Here is a 24,159-nt window from a genome sequence, read left to right on the forward strand (position 1 = left end):
TTGATGGACATGGATTATTTTCAGTTTGGGGCAACTATGAATAAAACTGCTATGGGCTTCCCTAGTGGCGCAGTGGTTGAGAGTCCGCCTGCCGATCCAGGGGACACGGGTTTGTGCCCCGGTCCGAGAAGATCCCATATGCCGCGGAGCGGCTGGGCCCGTGAGCCATGGCCGCTGAGCCTGTGCTCCGCAACGGGAGAGGCCACAGCAGTGAGAGGCCCGCGTACCGCAAAAATAAAATAAAATAAAATAAAATAAAACTGCTATGAACGTTGGTGTCCAAGTCTTTGTATGGACCTATTTTCGTTCTCTTGGTTAAATACTTGGTCTATCCTTATGCCTACCCCACTGTCCTGTAAACTGTAGTTTTATACTGTTGAAAACAGATATGTATGTGTTCCAACATCATTCTTACTACACATTTCTGTATCAATTTTAGAGTTATCTTGTCAAATTAAAAAATATTCTGCTGGGATTTGGAGAGAACTGACAGTTGAACAACTTGAGTCTTCCAATTCACGAACATAGAATAGCTATTTACTTAGGTCTTCACTTTCTCTTGACAGTGATTTATAGTGTTCAGTGTACGGGTCTTGCACGTTTTGTTAAATTTATCCCTCTATATTTCACGGTTTGGGATGCTGGTAAGCATTAGATTGTTTTACTCTAAATTTCAATTTCCAGTTGTTCATTTCTAGAATGTATGAAAGGATTGACTTTTTGTTACATTGGCCTTGTATCCTGCAACTAGTTCCAGTAGCTTTTTTGTGGATTCATTAGGCTTTTCTAATAACACAATGTCGTCACTTGCAAATAGTTGTACTTCTTTTTCCAATGTAAATGTCTTTAAAAACAGTAGTTCATAGTTTTCATGAAATTTGAACAATTTTCAGCCAGTATTCCTTCCCCAGGCACACCTCAGACTTCCCCATCTCCCATTGTTAACATACTCCTCAAAATTATCTAAGTTTCTCAGATCAGGCTGGTAGTGCCGTCTGGGGGAGGTGCCCAGAGCCCAGATCAGAATCTGCGTGGACCAGGTCCAACTTTCGTCTCCGTGGTCTTTCGGGGGTGGTCTCCAGCCCAGGGCCAGGATCACGTTCCCGGAGGACGGCCTAACAAGTAGATCGCTTCCCTTGTTCTGCGCAGAATTTCTTTCACTGGATCACCAGAGATCCGAGTTGCCCGAATGGCGCTCACACACTGATTTGGGGTGACTCAAACTGTTTCAGGCCTGTAAGTGGTTTACATGGATTTCACTGAAATCTCACAACAACCCCACGAGGTAGGTTTTAAAATTATTCCCATTGAGGAAATTGAGGCATGGAGAGATTTAGTTGCCCAAGTTCACACAGCTAATAAGACTGGTGGAGCCTGGAATTTGGGGTTTGAATTCCAGTCATCTGACTCCAGAGCCTGCCTTCTTAACTGTGTGCTTTAAGGGGAAAGAGGAAATAACTGTTAGGAGAAAGCATGTGTATCTGGAAGAAGATTTTAAAAAAAGGAGACACAGAGTGCATAACAGTGGGATACTACGTTTCTTGAGGGAAGGGCTCTTGCTAGCTTTCCACCCGTAGGTTGCCTCTGTCTGCGCAAACTTTTCTCCTTTGGTATCTTGTCACGTCCTATTTCCTCCAGTTTCCCTCTAACATCCAGCATCCCGCGCTGCAGTGCAATGAACGCCCACAGAACACTGGCTCCAGTGGAATCCACGCAGGTGGGGCACTCCTATTCCACCCCCCGCCCCATGCCTGCTCCGCCGGCTGGGAAAAGTGAAACAGTGTGAAAAGTTGGCGCTTCCTCCCCAGAAGCTCTGAAGAATGAGTCTTTGGCGGGAGGATCCCACGGCCTCTCTCCACCTCCAGAAACAATCTTACAGAAGTCTGGGCGGGGCAGGGCCACGCCAAGTCCAGGTGCGTTTCGGCTCAAGGCACTAACTAGCAAGGCGCCCGTAGTCTGCGCCAAGACGCCCGGGCTGTCTCCAAGAGGAGGCTCCCCCAGCTGGCGAGGCGGATGGGTTTCCCCGAGAGCAGAGCTTGAGCTCGCACCCAGGGGCTCCAGGGACCCCCGCGCGCCCCCTCGCCCAGGACCGGCGGCCGGGTCCCCGCGCGGCGCGCGCTCCCGCGCGCCGGGGGCGGGGCGGTGGCCCGGGACGCCCTCTCCTCCCCCTGCGGGCGGCCGGGCTGGCGGCGCCGAGGCTTCTGCGCGCAGCACATGGGGCGCCTGACGGAGGCGGCGGCGGCAGCGGGCGGCGGCGCTTCAGCGGCGCGCTCGGCCGGACCCCTCCCGCTCCCCTGCCCCTCTCGTCCACGTCCCCCGGCTGCGCGGCCACCATGGCGTCCAGCGAGGAGGACGGCACCAACGGCGGCGCCTCGGAGGCCAGCGAGGAGAGGGAGGCCGCGGGCAAGAGGAGGCGCCGGGGCTTGCTGGCCACCGCTTGGCTCACCTTCTACAACATCGCCATGACCGCGGGGTACGTGCGCCCCGAGGGGCCCTCCTCGCGCCGCCGCCCCTTGGCGTTCCGCGCTCCGGGCGCCGGCGGGCCGGGGGGCGCGCCCGGAGGCGGGGTGGTCGCGGCGCGGGGGCGGCGCGCGGCGCGGTGGCCGTGGGGGAGGGGCGTTGCAGCCGCCGCCGGGCTTGAATGGAGCGTGGTCGGGGGGGCCAGGGGCGCCGGGGCCCTGCTCGCGGGGCATTGCCTAATACGGTGCACGGCGTGCGCTGCGGCCGCGGGGCGCGGGCCGGAGGTTAAGTATAGACCCGGGCAGGAATGCGGGGCCGCCCCGCCGGGGAGGCGGCTCCGGCCCGGCCGCCGCGGGCGCCGCTGCTGCTGCAGCTGGAGAAACGCCGGGGTCCCGCCACCCCGGAGCCCGGAGCCGTCTGGCCGGGGGCCCAGACGTGCGTCCTCGTGCCGCCGATGGTTGGGCAGAGTGTTCCTAACTGTTCGTGTCGCTACGGGGTTTTTTGCTGTTGTTTTGTTTTGTTTTTTAAGTAATAGTGCTCCCGAGAGCTTCTTACTTGGGACGGTTTTCTAAAAACCCTGCCGGATCGGAGCATAGCACTCGTGTCCAGCATCTTGTTGGCTCCATGACTGATACCCCGTACTTTTATTTGTGGCTTTGAGTACGACTTACAAGTTAAGGTTACACAATGACTGTCTCTCTGCAAAGAGCTGTCACAGTGACTTGTGTCGACCGCTTTTCAAAACCGGCTGGGAAAATGCTCTTGCGTTTCTCAATGGCGTTGCCGTTTAAAAAAGTTATTTTCCCGTTATCACATGAAGTATTATTAATCTATACAAATCTGGGGAAACGTTTAATACCTTTAACTTTCTCTAGGGCTTATAGAAAAATGTGATTAATAAAGATTTAATAAATGATTTGACACAGTACTGAGTACTTATTATGTGCTTAATACCAAATACAGTTAATGAAAATATTGGTATCTATGGAGAATTCACTGTGCGCTAGGCACTGTGTCAGTCACTCTAGGTGTAGTATGTCATTTCTGGTCCTCTGCAGTCCTGCGAGGGGTGCATGATATTACATTTGATAGACTAGAAAACCGAGGCACTAATAGGTGAAGTCACTTGCTCAAGTTCCCCAAACCAGCAAGTGTCAGACTTGGATTTCGGCACAGTCTGAATCCAGAGCCGTGCTACTTGTTTCCACTTCACTAAATTTTATGATCTTGAAAGGGAAAACTAATAGAGTCAAAGCTACTGGAGAACAATGGAGTACCCACTGTGTGCTGCAGCCTTTAGATACCCTGGAGGCTGAAAAGATCCTCTGTCCTCTGTGCTAGTCTCATCCAGTTAATAAACACTTTGGGGACGCCCACCATTTTTTTTTTTTTTTTTGCGGTACGCGGGCCTCTCACTGTTGTGGCCTCTCCCGTTGCTGAGCACAGGCTCCGGACGCGCAGGCTCAGCGGCCATGGCTCACGGGCCCAGCCGCTCCGCGGCATGTGGGATCTTCCCGGACCGGGGCACGAACCCATGTCCCCTGCATCGGCAGGTGGACTCTCAACCACTGCGCCACCAGGGAAGTCCCCACCGTTTAACTGGTCTTGTGCCTTTCCTTTCCAGGCCACTCTCCCTTTTGAAGGCCGAGGTACCTTTTCAAAAAATGAAAGTCAATGCATAACTCCAGTTTAAAGCCTTCGGTGACCCCCCCCACCCCGCTTTGCCTCCACTGTTGTGGAAGGGATTTAGGCTGTCTGTCGTTCAAGGCCCTTTGCAATATCTCCCTGATTTCCTCTTTCCAGTTTTATTGCTTTTGAAGTCTACTGTAACTAACTATGCGCTCAAACACCATGCAGTTTTGTTTTCATGGCTCTCTCCGTCTTCGCTCAGGCTGCTCATTCTTTGGGTAATAATCCCCATGTTTCTGCTGTGACTTCTAGCCAAGCCGCCTCTGAAGTTTTCTGGGTCTCTTACCCGACCTGAAGTATAATTAAATGTGCTCTCAGCTGTGTTCTCACACTTCATTCCTAACCTTCCTCCCTGGCTCAGCAAATTACTGCTTCCCCGAAAGTTGTTTGTCTCCCTGCCTATGTTGAGAAGGTCCCTTGCCAAGGGGTGGGATAGGGAGGGTGGGAGGGAGGGAGACGCAAGAGGGAAGAGATATGGGAACATATGTATATGTATAACTGATTCACTTTGTTATACAGCAGAAACTAACACACCATTGTAAAGCAATTATACTCCAATAAAGATGTAAAAAAAAAAAAAGGCAAGGGGAACAGAAATGGAATAATCCATATAATTAACTCTTTGGAGGCTTTCTAAAGGTGTTGAGATTTGAAGAAGGGATAGGATTTGCATATGTAGAGGGTAGATATTCCAAGTGAGATTAATTCTGGAAATAGGCATGAGATGCAAGAAAGCCTCCCGATTTAATTGGAGGGTTGGGGCAGAGGGACCCTGTTGTTTATCCATCCTCTCTATATACTGGTTTATATCTGCTAATGCAAAGGTTCTTTTGTTCATTTGCTTGTTCTGTTTTTCTCTTTTAGCAGAGCTTTGGATGGTTTATTAATTTTTTTGTAATCGTCTTGAAAACAATCAAAATAATATTTAAGAATTAAAATTTTACATAAATGTAGAAAAGAACTTGCCTAATTCTATAAGCTTAGCATGGCCTTTCATTTCTCCTTGTTATCGCTCACGTGAGTTACTTCCTTCAGATTTTTACTCAAATCTCCATTCTCAGGGAGGCCTTCATGGCTATCTTCATTCAAATAGCAAAAACCGCACACAGACACTCCTTATCCCCCTTGCCTGCTTAATTTTTCTCTATCGTACTTATTACCGTATAACTGTACAATGAATTCTACTGATTGGTTCTGTTGCTTATTGTCTGCGTCGTCCTGTAACAGTGTCAGCTCCGTGAAGCACTCAAGAAATATTTGTTGAGTGAATGAATGCACATTATAGGGTATTGTAGTTACAGTATCTGCTGTGTAGGATATTCTGTTTTCACTCACTGTTTCACCAAATATTTCTACATAGTTTTCATAATTACACTCTTTCATGGTTACATAAGAGGCAATAGAGTTAAGGTACAGTAATGGACTAAATCCTGCCTCTAATGATGTTTTACTTTAATTTGTTTCTCTTGAATTAGTTGTTTAGGATGAATTCCTGGAGTAGAACTACAGGATGTAATTAATTTAATTAAGTAATAATGTAATTTAAAGGATGTGAGGATTATTGTTGTACTTGCTCACAACAGATGCTTGACTAGGAAAGTGAGCGTTTCTCTCTCTCTCTCTCTCTTTCTTTCTCTCTTTTAATTCTTTTGCTTTGCTACAAACACTTTTGAAGTCCACATGTGTTAGTGCATTATCCTAGGTCAAGCGAGAGACAAAAGCTAAATATTTTGGGCCCTGTCCTTGTAGAAGTGCTACCTGGGGCATTTGTAGATTGCAATAAAAGACAGGATGAAGTAAGTGTTCCGCAGAGGTGTCAAGTCAGACAGGTAGGGAGGATCAGAGAAAGCTTTGGGCGGGGGAGGGGGACCATCGCATTCCAGCTGAGCGGCGGGGATGAGGAAAGAGCAGGAGGTAGGGAACAACTCATGCTGACGTACGGTTGGGGTGACAGCAAGCGGGCCTGCAATGTAGGCTGGGAAAGGAAGGTAGCCTGGCCCACTGCACAGGCCTTACATGCCTCGCTAACACGTTTGGATTTTAACCTGTGAACAGTACAGGAAGGTGTTCATTGAAGGTTATGTTTTCACTCCTTTTTAGCTGGGTGACCTTAGGTAAGTTCCATAACCTCTCTGACCCTGGGTTTTCTCATCGGTCAGGGTAGCAAAGCAACTACTTTGCTAGGTTATTACAAGGAATTAAGAAATAGTGGATATGAAGTGGTCGGCAGGGTGCTGGACACACAGTGGGTGTTTAGAAAGGATAATTCCTACCCCTAGTGGTGAATTTAAAGATGCACGTCATGCAGAAGGAAACTATTTAAGATATCCTCACAGTGTACGTAGTCTGCATTAGCAGAGCACCAGACCCAAGGTTCAGGCACGTACATTTCTTGAAGTGTTGAGTAACAGACATATATTTTATTCCTGAGGTAGGTGGATCCATGTATGAACCTACCACAACTTGTTTATCCTTCATCCGTGGATGGACGTTTGGGTTCTTTGCAGTTTGGGGCTATGACAGATGACGTGAGCATCTGTATGCAAGTCTTGTGTGGACACACGCTTTCATTGTCCTTGGGTAAATACCTATGAGTAGAATGGCTGGGTCCTAGGGTAGTCACATTGCTGATTTCTTATAAAACTGCCAAACTTTTTTCAGAGTGGTTGTACAGTACATCCCCACGGGCAGTGAATGAGCTTTCTGGTTGCCACATATCCTCATCGGCACTTGGTGTGGTCAGTCGTCCTAATTTTATACCTTCTAAGTGGTGTATTGTGTTACTGTGATTTTAATTTGCATTTCCCTAGTGACTAATGACCCTGAGCATCTTCATGGGTTTACTTACCAGTTGTGTACGTTTTTTTGGTATAGGGTCTGTTTAAATCTTTTGCCCATGTTTTATGGGTTTGTTGTTTGATTTTCAGCTGTTGAATTTTGAAAGTTCTTTATATAGTCTGGATACAAGCTCTTTATCAGATATGCGATTTGTAAATATTTTCTATCAGGTATGGCTTGCTTTTTCATTCTCTTCACAATGTCTCCCAAAGAGCAGAAGGTCCTCATCTTACCGAAGTCCAGTTTATCTGGCTTTTTTCTTTTATGAACCTTTCAGCTTAACTCTGTTGGCATGAGAGCCTTATGTGTGATAAATTGAAACACATGTTGGCTACTAAACGAGTCTGCATGTCGTCTAGGAAAGGAAGTTTAGAGTTGTCAGTGAACACCACACAGAAGTATGGATTGTATGAACGTCAAAGATCATCTCCGGGGCTTCCCTGGTGGCGCAGTGGTTGAGAGTCCGCCTGCCGATGCAGGGGACACGGGTTCGTGCCCCGGTCCGGGAAGATCCCACATGCCGCGCAGTGGCCGGGCCCGTGAGCCATGGCCGCTGAGCCTGCGCGTCCAGAGCCTGTGAGAGGCCACAACAGTGAGAGGCCCGCGTACCGCAAAAAAAAAAAAAAAGACGCGATAAAATCAGAACATCATCATTTCTCAGTAACTGCCGAAATAATGGATGTGGATAATGACCATCGGTGCTAACATCACAACGAAGAGGGACAGCCAGAAATTTTGGGCTCCCTGGGGAAGTACGCAACACAACGGAGAAATTAACCTTGAACGTGAATCTGTCTGATCAATCCTTTAGAACTAACTACGCACTCACAGGAAATACGGAGGCCAGAAGAACATAATAAATGACATGGGGGTATCCAGTTAGCAAAACCCAGACCACGGGTAACTCTGCAGGAACCACTCAGGGTCTTCAACAGATAAATTTCACGAGAAAGAGGGGAGGAGAGATGAGGATGGATGGAAGGAGGTGAAACCTATAGATTTAAAAGAGTCATAAAACACACAGCAACTAATTGCAATGTATGAATCTTATTTCAATCATGATTTAAAAAAATTATGAGACAGTTAAGGACATTTGTATCTTGACTCTAAGTTTTGTGATTGAAGAAGTTATTGTTCAATTCTTCACATGGGGTAGTGGTGTTTTGGTTATGTTTATGAAAAATAAACCTTTTAGAGATACATAATTAAGCATTTATGAATCATATTATAGGATGTATGAGATTTGATTCACAATAATCAGGGAGGAAGCCTTGTGGGGAAAGAAGTGAATAGAGGTTTGGATGAAACAAGACTGTTAATAAGATGATACTGGTTGAAGCAGGGCAGTGGGCAAATGGGGGTTTATCGTACCACTCATTCTCTATACCTTTGTATATGTTTGAAGTTGTAAAAAAATTTTTAAAGCGGTGTTGAAATTAAGAAAAAAAAGTATAGGTGTAGATAACCAAGTTCTTCAAAAAGCAGGTGGTCTCCAAGAAATCTGAGGAGAAAAAGAAGCCCCAGAAGGCAGCTAGAAGAGCTCCACCTTCAGTAAGATTTTTCAGGGTAATTGTAGCCATAGTGGCATGAGAAGAAGGCATTTAGTGAGTGTTAGAAGGTGTTTAGGAAGTTATGCCACATCTCTTTCGTTGCTGCAGTGTTCTGTCTCCACTTAGTAACTTAAGATTTCCTTGAGGCCAGAACTATGTCCTGTTTATCCCTAATTCCCCAGCACCTAGCACAGTACCTGTCCTGTATTGATCCTGAAGATGAATGAATGAATAAATGAATTAAGCAAGTGAGAAACCTACATGCGGAACACATGTTTATATTTTCCAAAGAGTGTTTTGTCAAGGACTGATAGTGTCTATTTGGGTTCATATTTAGGCAATCATTAGGTCTGGCATATTTTTTTTTAAAAAACTGTCCAAAACAGAATTCCTAATTGTAGACACTCCTGTTGCTTTGGGAAATTTTTAAAATTACAGTTACTAAACTGACGGATATAGGAAGCCCAACGTTAGCTGAATGTAGGGCCCTCAAGAGAGACTTTGAATCTCACCCTTTGTGATTGGGTGGGGGGGGGCTTAGGAAGTGAGCACGGGTTAGTTCAGATGAGTTCCTGGCCATATTTACCAAAAAACAGATGAGAGGTTAGTATGGATAGTTCCATGGTCCTTTCTAACCCCAGAGTGTTAATTTCTTTTATTTCCAACAGGTGAGTGGGGATATTGTTATACTGTACTAGTTGGTGCAATACTGCCACCTATGGGAAAACAGTAAAATTTGTTATACTGTTAAAATGCATGGATTTTTATATCATGCCTTTAAAAATGTAGAAAACTTGCCATCTAAATTAATCTTTTGATGAATTCTTTGGTAGGTTAACAGTTACCTCTTAAATCGGTCTTTGGTAAAAATCTGATTTGGATTTGTCTAAAAGAAAAGACAAGTATATGGGAAAATGTGAATGAAACATTAAACTTTTTGTTTTCTTGTTAGAAGTAGTGTAAGGACTTGGAATTGAGGATAATGAAATCAGAACATTTTAAACCTGGAAGGTACCTAAAACATTATCCAGATTAGCACACTCAGATTATCCCAGCACAGGGTTGAGTGTTGGCTCTAATGCGGGATGCAACTGTGAGGTGAATCCAGTAAAAGCCATGGTGCAGTAGGAAGGGAAGAGCAGTGAGGGTTAGGAGACCTCCAGCATTAACTTACTTACTCTGAGCCTTAGGGTAAGTCGCAAGATATCTCTGCATGGTGATTGTTTCGTATAAAACAGTGGCTTTCAAACTTTCTTGATAGCTTACTACTATCAGTTAAAATATTTGAGCATAACATTCTGTATAACTTTAAAAATTACTTATAATTTAAATACATGAATTATTATGATTAGCTAATATCCCAAGGCACAGTATATGCTTAGAGCCAGACCAGTACAGCAGAGTAGTTCAAGAGCGTAGACTGTGAGATGAGTGGTGAGTTGAGGTCCCAGCTGACTGGCTATAGGGCCCTTTCTGCCTATTTCCACAGCAGTGAAATAGGATAGTAGTAGTCGCTACCTCATGGGGTTATTGTGAGGAAGAAATATTAATATATTAAATATGCATATAAGACAGTGTCTGGAACATTGAAAGCACTCTGAAAGTGTACCTATCATTATCATTGTTGTTATTATCCTTAATACTTCTACATTTCAAAGGTCTTTGTGGTAGTTTCCGGCACTTGCCTGATTCCTTGTCATATCTCACTAAAGGTCATTGTTTTTAACCTCATGGTGTGCTGAGGAGAAGAGATTCCCGGGGCTGAGTGCCTCTCTGCTGTTTTCTTGCTGTTTGATTGAGTCTGCATTTTCACCCCCACTCAGTCGCTTGTTTCTTTGCAGGCACCTTTAAGCCATTTGTCTATTTTATTGAGTTCTCTTTAATTAAAAAGTTAAAACTGTATAAAATTATTATAAATTTTATAGTTCATAAATCCATTTAACTAGACACTTTGGAGATGACTGTTTTCAAAAGCCTGGGGTAGCTATTCATTTCCATGGGTGTATTATTAAGGAGTTTTAAAAGTTACAGGTGACACAACTTTTTTAAACTTCAAAGTGCTTTTGTAATTGCAAAGGAAACTGGAAAAAAACATTACCTCTCATCAGTGACTCTTGGAGATTGAGTACCCGGGTGACAAAGCTGGTCTCCACAGGTGTAGCTTGTGTTTCTAAGTGCCATTAATTCACAGCAACTATATTTAATGTCCAAGTGTAAGTTAAAAGGGGGGAGGGGACATATGTATTTTTTCTTTTTCGAAAACAAACTTTTTTTCAGTTGAAGTATAGTCGATTCAGGTGTGCAACATAGAGATTCAGTATTTTTGTAGAATATACTCTATTTGAAGTTATTAGGAAACAATGGCTATATTTCCCTGTGCTGTACAATATATCCTAGTTGCTTATTGATTTTATACATATTAGTTTGTATCTCTTAACCCCCTGCTCCTGTCTTGCCCCTCCCCCCTGCTCTCTCCCCCTTGGTAACCACTAGTTTTAAAACACACTGTTTAAAAGCAGGCTTATGTCTGACCTTCTATATGTGTCCCTTCTGTGGTACCACAATTGTTTTTATTTAGAGAAAATGATAAAAGTGTTAATTAATGATTCTCATTCAAGGTTTTTACCTATAATTACATATAAATATATACTATATATTTGTATAAAATACATATTTATACACACACAGCTTTTTACCTCAAATTTTTATATAATTATTAAATGCTTTATAATAACTTCATTTTTGGTACAGAAACCTATTCCTTCAGTCCGTCAGTTTATGTGCTGAGACCAAAAATGCAATGCACAGTGTTTGACATTTGTATGTAGTTGATCTCGAATATGTTCTCTTTATTCCCTTGAAGAGTCGATGTAAAAACGATGTTTGTCATTTCTTCCTATGGGTTTTTAAAATAGAATAATGAACTGAGAGCATAATAACACATACATGTTATTACTGTATAAATTATGACATTTCCTTACAGGATGCAGTGGAATTCGTTGTGACAGAATTTTATAAAATGCTTTTACTTTCTCTAGGTGGCTGGTACTAGCTATTGCCATGGTACGTTTTTATATGGAAAAAGGAACACACAAAGGTTTATATAGAAGTATTCAGAAGACACTTAAATTTTTCCAGACATTTGCCTTGCTTGAGGTAAGTTTTCAACGACGCTGTTTATCTATCACTGCCATATTTATTTGAAAATATATCAGTGGAGCAAAATTAGTCTTATTTTGCTGATTATTTACTCCCTACAGATGCATTTAAAACCAACGATGACAGGAATTTATTTTATGTTGTATGCTATTGACATGTGATTTTTTGTGTGTTTGCTTACAGATAGTCCACTGTTTAATTGGTGAGTTTTCGATTTAACTTTTATGTTTGGCATAGATTGCGTTTCGGGCAGTGGTTGACTTGTTTTTTTCTTTAAGGAATTGTGCCTACTTCTGTGCTTGTGGCTGGGGTCCAAGTGAGTTCAAGAATCTTTATGGTGTGGCTCATTACTCACAGTATAAAACCAGTAAGTGACACAGCACTTCGTCTACTTGAGCCTGCGGGAAAGCTTTCTTATTAATAGGAATCCAAAGTGTTAACTGTATTTCAGGAAGCAGAACCCTTGGCCAAAGAAAGGTTGGGTTTGGATGTAAGTGTGATTGTACATTGACTTAGTGCGTTCGTAGAATGGCTTTGAAACACCAGCAAAACCAAAAATTGGCATTTTTATAGCCATATAAATTGGGGTTTTCCAATTAAAAAATTTTTTTTTATTTTAGGCTGCGTTGGGTCTTCGTTGCTGCGCGCGGGCTTTCTCTAGTTGCAGCGAGTGGGGGCTACTCTTTGTTGCGGTGCACGGGCTTCTCATTGCGGTGGCTTCTCTTGTTACGGAGCACAGGCTCTAGAAGCGCAGGCTTCAGTAGTTGTGGCGCACGGGCTCAGTAGTTGTGGCTCGCAGGCGCTAGAGCGCAGGCTCAGTAGTTGTGGCGCATGGGCTTAGTTGCTTCGTGGCATGTGGAATCTTCCCGGACCAGGGCTGCAACCCGTGTCCCCTGCATTGGCAGGCGATTCCTAACCACTGCACCAGCAGGGAAGTCCCTATCCACTCTTTTTTTTAAAGATTCTTTTCCCATATAGGCCATTACAGAGTATTGGGTAGAGTTCCCTGTGCTATACAGTAGATCCTTATTAGTTATCTATTTTATATATAGTGGTATGTATGTGTCCATCCCAGTCTTCCAATTTATCCCTTTCGCCTCTTTTTTATATTACAGAAAATCTCTTCCTTGGTTTTACTATTTAATCTTCTCCAACAGTGGTATCTCATGGGCATCTTTCCACCCATCTTTAATTAATTCAACCAGCATGTATTGAGTGCATTCTATACCCCTGGCACTGTGCTTACTTCGGGATTTACAGAAATGAATAAGTCAGTCTCAGCTGTCAGGGGTACTGACCATCGGGGAGTAGGGGGCAGCCCTACAGATGTTGAGTCATTCAACAAGTATGAATTACGCGCCTATTCTGTTCCTGACGCTGTGCCGGGAATCTGGCTATTTACAATACACGTATGGTTCCCACCTCATGGAGCCTGGAATTGGGAGAGATGGTGCACAAGTTGTTGCAGAAATAATTGTTTGATTTTACTAGTGTTAGTGCTTTGAAACAAGAGGCCAGTGTGGATTGCAGTAACCAGCAGACTTGGCCTGACTTAGGGAGTGAAGGAAGGCTTCCCCGAGGAAGGAGTGTATCAGCTGAGTGCTGTAGATATACAAGCGTTTGGCAGACAAATCCTGATAGAAATTGGCAAGTGTTATAATACAGATATGAACACAGTACTGTGAGAACAAGGAAGGGGAGCACATAACTGCTCAGGGTGAGAGGAAGGGGTTTGGGACAAGTTTTCCAGAGGCCGTGGTGGTTAGCTGGATCTTAAAGGTGAGAAAGCGTTTTCCATGGGAAGTATTGATAAAGGGAGGAGCATTCAGGGACTTCCCTGGTGGCGCAGTGGTTAAGAATCCACCTGCCAATGCAGGGGACACGGGTTCGAGCCCTGGTCTGGGAAGATCCCACATGCCGCGGAGCAACTAAGCCCGTGCGCCACAACTACTGAGCCTGCGCTCTGGAGCCCGCAGGCCACAACTACTGAGCCCGCGGGCCACAACTACTGAGCCTGCACTCTAGAGCCCACGAGCCACAACTACTGAGCCTGCGCTCTAGAGCCCGCGGGCCACAACTACTGAAGCCCACGCACCTAGAGCCCGTGCTCTGCAACAAGAGAGGCCACCGCGATGAGAAGCCTGCGCACTGCAACGAAGACCCAACACAGCCAAAAATAAATAAATAAATTTATTAAAAATGAAAAGGGAGGAGCATTCTATTGATAATTAGAGGGAATGGCGTGTGTTAAGACACATTCAGAGCATATTCTGGAAATAATACAAAGTTTTGTGTCCCCAGAGAGAGCTGGGGGTGGGGTTGAGTCCTTGCACAAGAAGTCAAGATTTCTGAGCTCCAGCTGTAAAGATCCTTGAACATCATGCTCAGGTGGGAGGGTTTTACCCTTTCCTCCTGTTAAGCAGTGGGGAAGCCATGAAGCTTTTAAATCCCGGGACTAGCACCTTCCAATTTTGTTTCTATTGGTTTGCTTCTGTGTTTTGCTTTTAAGAGAAAACGTCCACCTCTGAAGTGGACACTGCATAGGGGGCTGTGACAGCATTCTGCATGAGAGGTGATCAGGTCCTAAATTGACACCGTGGTAGCAGGGCTGCAGTGAGTGGGCAGATTCGGGAGTTAGTGCTGCAGTAGGATGGGTGTGATTTGACGACCAACAGAAAGTCCGAGGGTCAGATTGTTCCAATACTGGTTTTGAGGGGCTGATGTTGTCCTGGGATGGTTGAGTTATTGGCTGGAGTGAAGGATGAGACAGAGAACCCAATAGAAATTTGACCATTCCTGTGCTTAGAGCACATTTAAATCGCGTGTTTGTAAAGACTTATTAATGGTGACTGCATTGCGTTTTCTGTATTGCATCTGTCTAACCCTAGCTCTCCGTTATAATAAAAGGCACGTACCAAATAATAAACAGAAAATATCTTCGTGGAGAAAGAAGTTCAAGGTTAAACAACGCTGTGGTTTTCTCTGTAATTCTGCAGATCCAGAATGAGGAGAGTGTGGTGCTTTTTCTGGTCGCATGGACGGTGACAGAGATCACTCGCTATTCCTTCTACACATTCAGTCTTCTCGACCACTTGCCATACTTCGTTAAATGGGCCAGGTGGCGACGATGTCTTGCAGTTTAGTTGCTCTCGGTCCTGCGCATGCGTGTTTTGTGTGCTGAGCTAACACAGAGATTTAAAATGTGTGTCTTAGCCCTGTGTTGCCAGGAGGCTGCTGTTTTTGAAATCAGCAGTGTTATACCTTGCATTCTAAAGGCTTAATTTAATGACCAGGCAACAATCATATTAACATATATCTTGAGTGAAAGCAATGCCAGACAAACTACGTTAGTGTCCTTAGCCTCTGAGTCGGTCATTCATTTTTCCTTGAAAGCAAGATATACATCTTTGGAATTACATTAAATCAGCTCTTGGCCAAAAATATGGCATTTTGTTTGATTGACTTAAATTTTTTTTTTGACAACTCACAAGGTTTTTATTCTACAAAACAAAGTTAGGAAAATAAGCTAAAACACTAAAAATAAACTTTTAAAATAGGCAAGCTTTAGTAACAAAATACATATTAAAGAAATTATTTGAAACTTCCAGTGCCTAGACATTATTTTAACACGACATTGAATTAAATACATACTGTTCTTGTAATTGCTAAAAGTGGCCCTTACATCAGTTATTGATTTAAATTACTTTAATATTCCACCTAGTATCCACAAGTTTTAGTATCTTATATGTACAATGTCAACTTTTTTGTGTGTGTATAAAGTAGCAGAGACAGACATTTTAAAAAAGTCACCCTTAGAGACTTCCCTGGCGGTCCAGTGGTTAAGACTCCTTGCTTCCATTGCAGGGGGCACGGGTTTGATCCCCAGTCAGGGAACTCGGGGAACTAAGATCCTACATGCTGCATGGCACGGCCAGAACAACAACAAACAAACAAACAAAAAAGTCACCCTTATTTGAAATTGTATTGTTTCTTATGAGGACAAAATTTGTATTTCAAGGGTTCTAAACATAGCCCTCCCAAAGCAACAGTTTTTAAAGCAGAAGATGTTCCGTCCTTTTTAAAGTATGCGTTCTTTGAGCAGCTGGTATTTTACAAAGTTATTATAAAAACAACTTATTATTTGTGCACTTTGGAGAACAAATCACAAACCAGCATAGATTTGTTCATTTCATTCTCCATGTTGCACTTAGAGTTGAAATAACAATAATAACAATAACATATGCTGTGTACCTACTGCATACCTGAGGTGCAGGTGTGAGTGCAACAAAATCTCTGTCCTCTCAAGATGGAAGGGACAGAAAATACAACAACTAACAGGTGTGAGAAATGCCAGGTGGTAAGAAATGCAGGGGAGCAGTTGGGTTAAGAAACGTCTATCCCATATATGTCTATGTAGATAGGTAAATTAGATAGATAGATACGGTAGATAAGATAGATAGATAAGATAGGGAGATAGATAGATAGGTATCCCACATAGGTAGAATACAAGAATATGACAGTATTTTCATTCGTTAAAATTTTTATTAAGCTACAAAAGTAATATGCTTTCATTGTGAAAAACTCTCAAATAGTTTTAGTATATAGAATAAACGTGGAAAGTTCCTGTTTGTACTCCTACGTGAGCCCCACTCCCTTTCCTTGGAGAGAGAAAGTTGGGAGTTTACCATCAGACTTTTTCTTAATAACAGCAATGTGAACACACAGATGTGAGTTTTTAAAAACATAAATAGGGGCTTCCCTGGTGGCGCAGTGGTTGAGAATCTGCCTGCTAATGCAGGGGACATGGGTTCGAGCCCTGGTCTGGGAGGATCCCACATGCCGCGGAGCAACTACGCCCGTGAGCCACAACTACTGAGCCTGCGCGTCTGGAGCCTGTGCTCCGCAACAAGAGAGGCCGCGATAGTGAGAGGCCCGCGCACCGCGATGAAGAATGGCTCCCGCTTGCCACAACTAGAGAAAGCCCTCGCACAGAAACAAAGACCCAACAACAGCAAAAATAAATAAATTAATAAACTCCTACCCCCAACATCTTCTTTAAAATAAATAAATAAATAAATAAATAGGATACGATACTTGATTTTTGTTTATATGTTGGAGATCTTTTTTTAAGTCAGTACAGATCCATTTAGATCTAGCTCTCTAACTCTTAATGCTGCATAATATTCCATAGTATGACTGACTCAGTTCTATATTGCTAGAATTTAGATTATTCCCAGTTTTCTGATGCTATAAATACTGCTTTGTGATATTAAAAACAATGTAATATCCATATTTCCATTATTTTTTAAAACTCTGATATTTGTATTAATCCATAGCTAGCTTATGAAGGTAATTCAAAACTAGTGTCAGACTTGTTTTTGCTCCCCTTATACAAAAGGCCTAACATTTTTTATTAATTACTCCTTTTTAAATAACTCATATTATATATGTTTAAATATAATAAATTAGTATATATAAATAACCTAAAAGAATAAAAACCTTTTAAATTGTCTATATTCCCCCTACAAAGGATTATCACTCTTAATTATACTATATACCCTTTCAAACGTTTTTATATTCTCTAGCTCTTTTTTAGATATTTGTGGCTTACCATTTTGAATATGACAAAATACTTCAAAATTATAGTTGGAGCTTAAACGTTTCGTCTGTCATAAGAAGGTTGCTCTACCATTTATAAGCGTTTGGCAAAATTGGCAGTTTGGAATGTAGCTGGATTCTAATCCCAGAATGCATCTCATGCCATTTTGAATGACCTCCGTCTTTCAGACTTCTAGCACCTTTGAAAATACTAATTCATAATATGGTCTCTTTTTATTTGCTGTATTTATAAAATTTGTTTGCGGGAGATAATGGTCTCTAATGCTTTGCCCACCATTTAGAATGCATTTGCATGTCTTGAATTTCTGGAAAAGTTCCAAACTCTACCATTGCATGTTTAAATTTGCTGTTAGAAATCCTTTGTCAATTGCCTTAATGTTAAACAGGTTACTATAAAATCTTTCAACTTTGAAATGCACATGTTAACATAACACATCACGTCAGTTAAACATAATCGTGAATAATTATGTTTCATGTCAAGAATCTTAAAGATCCCAACCAGCTGTGTATTTGCCAACCCCATTAAATAACCTAAAATAACATTTATATTTATGTTCCAGTGTTGAAGCTATTCTCAAGTAAAGCTTAAAAATGGCTTCTTATTTATAGAGTTGCCCTGCTGTGATGGTTTGAATATACTTTGATTCTATTTATCTGCCAGACATGTTCCTAGAAAAACCCACTGAATAGATAAATGCATAATGTTATGTTTTCATATTGATTTCCATTTTAATTTCAAAAATGCAGTCCCTTCAGAAAATTTTTGATGACAATTGGGAATCTGTAAGGAAACATCACGTCTCTTTCTGAATAAGTAGTTAAATCTGTCATGCTGCCATCAGAACTTAGAGAGTTGGTGACATAGAGCCTTTTCAAAGTGCAAGTAAAGTCAAATAAATTGTGGAATTTTTTCCCATTTCATTAAAAATAATCACGTCTTTAAGGCTTTAACCTAGTTTATACTTAGTGTGATATTTTTTCAGTTAAAGAACAATCTTGGGCTTCCCTGGTGGTGCAGTGGTTGGGAGTCCGCCTGCTGATTCAGGGGACACGGGTTTGTGCCCCGGTCCGGGAGGATCACACGTGCCGCGGAGCGGCTGGGCCCATGAGCCATGGCCGCTGAGCCTGCGCGTCCGGAGCCTGTGCTCCGCAACGGGAGAGGCCACAACAGTGAGAGGCCCTCGTACCGCAAAAAAAAAATTAAAATAAAATAAAATAAAATAAAATAAAGAACAATCTTACCCCCCAAAAAATTATCTGAAAGTCACATAAAGTTAAAAAAAAAATTTAAGAGGTTTGAATGTCTTACTTAAGAAGGGAATATAAAATGCTCAGTTATGTACTTTTAAATTGAGGTAGGAAATCGAGGTTGGAAAAAATTGATTTAAATAATACACACATAACTACACCAGGCTGGTGAGGAAGCAGGCGGCATGCACAAGGCAAGGAGGGGACACAGAGGGACAGTAGAAGGATCATTTTCTTTCTTTACCAGTTCATCTATTTTGGCAAATAATTCTGCCCCCCTCTGTCCTCTCTTGTCCTTGCATATCCTTGGCACATAGGAATAAGGAAACTCTTAAGAAATGTCATTACCTTGGGCGCTTGAGGCTGTCCTGCGGGTCCACTAGTGGACACTTGTGCGGTGTTCCTCTAACTGTAGGTGGAAGTGATGCTGGCCCCGCTCTGTGTCGGAGGATGCTCCGCAATGCAAACGAACAAACTGTGACTTGGATTTTGACTAGAACTCTCTCAGCTCTCTTTTAAGCAAGCTGACTATTCCTTTAATGTGCAAATTCAGGAAACGACCTGTCTTCCTTGTTTTGTCATGAAAACAGTTTTAGGCAGTATGTTCGTTAGTAGTTACTGATGCTTCAGGTGGTTTTATCAGTTTTCTAAAACAGTCGTTCTTTTAATTAGTAACCACAAAACGTTTTCCAAATGTCTCCAAACAACGACTTTGGCAATTTCAAGATTTAGATATAAAATTAGGATCATAACTGGTCTTTTTTAAAAACACAGCATTTGATCAACAAATGACTAGCTGCAGGGAAAAAAAAATCAGTATGATTCCAGGTGTCAAAGCAGTTACTTTTACAATGCCTTACAATGCTTACATTTACTTTACAATACACTAGAATAGTTATAATACTTGTATACTTTATTATACTTTAAAAACTGCATCAATCAGTCACTGACTTTAAAATCTATTGTTATTTCAATTCTGTAAAGTAAGTTGACTTCTTACTTTATTAAGATCTTGCCACTTAAAATGGAAACTACTATAAGAAAAAAAAGCGATGATAATTAAATTAATAAGCAAATGATTAAAGTGAAAAAAAATTAACCTTGTTACGTGAGGTTAATATAAGTATGTATAGAAAGGAGAATTTTTAAGCTTAAATAAAGTAGTAGCAAAAGAATCATGATATAAAATCCAATAATTATTCTAGAAAATAATTGTCAGGTTTTTCTTTCTCCAGATATAATTTTTTTATCATCTTATATCCTGTTGGAGTTGCTGGTGAACTTCTTACAATATACGCTGCCTTACCATATGTGAAGAAAACAGGAATGTTCTCAATAAGACTTCCCAATAAATACAATGTTTCTTTTGACTACTATTATTTTCTTCTTATAACCATGGCCTCGTATATACCATGTAAGTATGTCTCTATTAGTATTATACTTTGATTTAGCATATGCTGTCAAAGTTTTTCAAAAGATGTCATAAGATGCCAGATTAATAAACAAGGAAAAATAATGTCTTAAAAATACATCAAAACCTCCGTTCAATGCCACATGTATTCATAATTTGAAATAACTGAAGGGTGAGTTGTGAGAAAAAAAGGTAAGTAAATTAACACACAAATGATTGCCTTCTCAAAATCACTTAAAAATAAGCTTAGTATGATTTATGTTTTTAAAGAAAAGATAAAGCCTGCAGTGAACTCTTTGAAAGCATTTAGAATTATGTATCTGAACATGAACATTTTATCCAAGAAAATCTAAGGTCATTTCTATTCATTAAGCACATACTTGGAAAGATCATCCAGGAGTACTTGTTAGTCTTATGTGTGTTGCCCTGTGTACTAGAAAATAATAAAAAAGCTGCTTTTCTTAAAATATTTTGAATAACTCAGTCTTTCCACTAATTTCTCCTCACCTTTCAATAGTTGCAATGCATTGGTGAGACTCTAGTCATTTCATTTAAATACAAAGTGGTATATTTTTAGGTCAGATTTTGATAATCACTAGCAGGAAATATGAAGATAAAGCAAAGCTGTTGTTTGCCCTCCTCAATAAAGTTAGAGACTCTGGGGTCAGTGCGGGGGGAAAGAGAAATGAGAAATGTTTATAGAATCTAAAATCGACATTGATGCAATATGAAATAATTTCATCTAAAGAGGATGAATGTAAAATTTGGCCACTTCCTTGGGACCTCCAACTTTTAAGCTTTTCCAAAATCAAAATTGCCTTGATGGTCATATAGTGATTTTATTCCCCTCATCTTCTCCCATCTCAGCCTGACTCCTCCGATTATCCACCAGGGCCAGTTCAGGAGGGCTCGGGGGTGGTGTGCCTAGGACACTTGTTTCTTCCCCTGCTTTGCGCAACATCTAGTGAATGTTGGAGGTCTGGAGCAGAGCCAGACCTGTCCTATCATAGTTACAGGTTCAGGTCTTGGGTTGCCTTTTTTTCCTCACAGCCACTGAGGCATCTCTGTGGAAACCCAGGGCCCAAGAGATCATGGTTTGAAACCATCAAACCAGTAACCTGTGACTGTGCATTTTCAGGTGTCCTATGAAGACCAGCCTTTGCCAGTAGCTGCTTCTCAGTTTAGGAGGCTGTCAGTTACCTGAGAGCCCCACCTGCTGGAGGATCAGCCAGCCAGGGGGGTGTTTTCCACCTGATTATTAGTATTAGTAGTAATAGCAACTAATTATACTTTGCTTATTAAATCCTTTGCTAATTACAAGTATAAAAGTACATTTTGAGCACTTAGTGCTCAAAAGAAGTCCTTTTAGTTCTCGTTTATCAATGGGGCCATTAGAGATGAGAGAGGTTAATGAATTGCTTTAAAAATCGCTCAGCTAGCGAATAAGATCAAGGTTTGAACTCAAGCCCATACTTCTACTAGACTACTCAAGATGTTATAGAAGTATTTGCAAAAATCGGTCAGTTAGCTTTAAGTCTATATGGCCTGAATATATTTAGGCCCTTAGGTATAATATGATGGTTACATTAATGAAGGTTCGATACCTAAATAAAAAATAAAATCTTTTGTGCATGTTGGCTCCATTTGAGCTAAGTTCAAGAAGTAGTTACCCACAGTTGCCTAAGCAAAATATTCAAAGCTTGTTTTGTCATTAGGTTCATTAGTTTTGGCTATTCTGTTCATCGTTTTCAGAGATATTTGTATACTTGTTTGTAGCTGATGTTAATTTGTTCATGCACCAACATTTACCCTATAACTTAAAGTACTGGTTCAAATTGGCTCAAAATCATTCTCCAAATCTGACAGGGTGGATGACCATTTGTCTAACTGACCTAATACATATATATTTGTGTGTGTGTACCAGACCACCCTTATGCCCAGCCAAGAGGGGCTTTTGCTCTGGGCCCAGTTTTAGGTAGAGGGCCATGTCCTGGCTCACTGCTGGTCACCACTCCACACAGGACCCCCTTCCTTCAGATCACATCCTGGAAACCCGGGACCATGGAATTTGCAACCCAGATGGCACTGAGCGCGCATCTAGACTGCGTAGCTCTCTTCCCCAGTCTGTTCTCCTGGGGGTTATAGCACCGTTACCTGTGTACACATCCCTGAGATCAGGGGCCAGCTGTTTGTGAGGGGGGTGGATGCAGCTGGGCTGTGCGGCCTTGGACATCCACACAGATGTTCACGAGACCCCTCATGGTACAGGACAGCCGATGGAATGGAGAGAAGGGGCCAGGTGGGGCAGCTTTCCGTGTGCAGCACTGTTCCAGTGCGGTGTTCCGAAGAGTTATAGAATTCTAAATCAGACATGGCCTTCCAGGTCATTATGAAGAGAGATTTATCAAAATATTTAAGTTTGCTGAAGAGACTGACAGTTGATGGCATTAAAATATTTAGGCATATGGTATGTGGCCCTCCATTTGTACACTTACCCTGAACCCTGTAAATATTAGGGGGTAGTAGCAACTGTATATGATGTGCTTGCTTTCAAAGGCCGCCATGTTTAAGAGGTTTCAAGTATAAAAGATTTCCAACCATAGCTTACCTTCTCTGTTTTCTTTTTTCAATTAAGTGTTTCCACAACTCTACTTTCATATGTTACGTCAGAGAAGAAAGGTGCTTCACGGAGAGGTGATTGTCGAAAAGGATGATTAAATGATCCCTACAACAAGGTGCCTTTTCCAGAATAACCAGGATTACTTGAGTCCAAGTTTTAATAATAAGGATAAACAGCTTCATGAAAGATCGCGGATTGTGTTATTTCTTCAACTATAACTTGGGACATGCGGTATTTGCCAATATTTGCCTTCAGATTGTGCCAGGTCCGTTTTCTCCAAGAACTATGCAAGTGTTTATTATCAACTCCTGGGTAGGTGATGATCATAAAAACAAATAATTGGGTGTATTACCTGGAAAAACAACTTTTGTTAGTTTTTAAACTAAAAATAAGTTCTACTAAATTTTTTTTGCAACATATGTTCAAAGCTTTTGAAATCAATATTTAGAAATTAGTTTAATGATTTAATATTATGATGCCTGCCAGTGATATTTATAAATGAAACTAAATACAGAATTATAATAACTGTTAATAATGTATTAGCATTTCTTGAACCCAAGGTCTATTTCTCTTAAGTTATAAGGTAGCATTTTTGATTAATAACAATTTTTGGAAACATAGACATAGTTTGCTATGGTAAATCTTTTGACCTAGATAAAGTAGTCATATAAAAAGCCCAAAATATTCAAGTATGTGTCACAGTTGGAAAATATTCTTTGGAAATATGTTTAGGCCACTGAAATTATACTCCTAAGCAAGTTTATTTTTATTTGAATTAACTACTCAAGGTCAAGCTTTTCAATTGTAAGAATTTTAAGGGATTAGAAAGAATGTATATATACTTGGCCTCACTTGTAAAAAAACATAGTAACATTGAATCTGATGGTAACACTGTGTCTGTTACATTCAGAACTCTGGCTGAAAAAGGCTGCTCTATACCGTGGAATCATCTAATAAAAAATCATCTTGTGACAATCCCTTTGTGGTACTTAGGTAACAAAACGTTTTAGGGTATGATCTGAAATAGACTCCTTTTATTCTGAATTCCATTGAATAGCAAAAATCTTATGGTAAAGCTTCTGTTCACGGGTTGAGTAGAAAGATACACTGAAGATAATCTACTAATGCTTTAGTTCTAAAAATGTTTTAATTCTTAAAAATGTCCTTAAAATTTTCCCCCTTATATTAAGGTAAGCTGCTTTCCTGGCCTGTTTTAGAGACACCATTAAATGTGTGACTTTAAAAGAAAAGGAACTTTGGGCCTGCTGTAGATATGTAGGTGTCATTTTGGCTTTAATTATTCTGTATTCTTTGCATTTACAATCAGCATGTAACTTTACACTTTCCAGAATTGCTTGTTTTGTGTTACTACCTCCTTTTCAAATGATTTCATGTGGAGATTTGTAGTGCAGAATAGTTTTGCAAACTTACATTTTAGATAACTTGATTTTTAAAAAGGTGCTATTTCTCTTATTATGTTACATTTTTAATATTTCCTTTGCAGGATTAGGTTACTAATTCTCAAAAACGCTGATGTTCATTCTGCGTTTACATGGCTTTGATCG

The 24,159-nt window shown here is 41.4% G+C and overlaps 1 protein-coding gene across 1 annotated transcript; it reads left to right on the plus strand.

The window, feature by feature from the left end:
* Positions 1–2,108: 2,108 nt before the first annotated feature.
* HACD1 (3-hydroxyacyl-CoA dehydratase 1) lies at positions 2,109–23,569 on the plus strand. Its single transcript, XM_004287005.4, is given in 8 exon segments — positions 2,109–2,278; positions 2,281–2,473; positions 11,576–11,693; positions 11,880–11,898; positions 11,975–12,063; positions 14,693–14,814; positions 19,799–19,977; positions 22,610–23,569. Coding segments are annotated over 8 exon segments (867 nt in total). The 5' UTR covers positions 2,109–2,214; the 3' UTR covers positions 22,693–23,569.
* The last annotated feature ends 590 nt before the right edge of the window (positions 23,570–24,159 follow it).

The sequence above is a fragment of the Orcinus orca genome, chromosome 2, assembly GCF_937001465.1.
Source record: "Orcinus orca chromosome 2, mOrcOrc1.1, whole genome shotgun sequence".
Taxonomy (NCBI): domain Eukaryota; kingdom Metazoa; phylum Chordata; class Mammalia; order Artiodactyla; family Delphinidae; genus Orcinus; species Orcinus orca.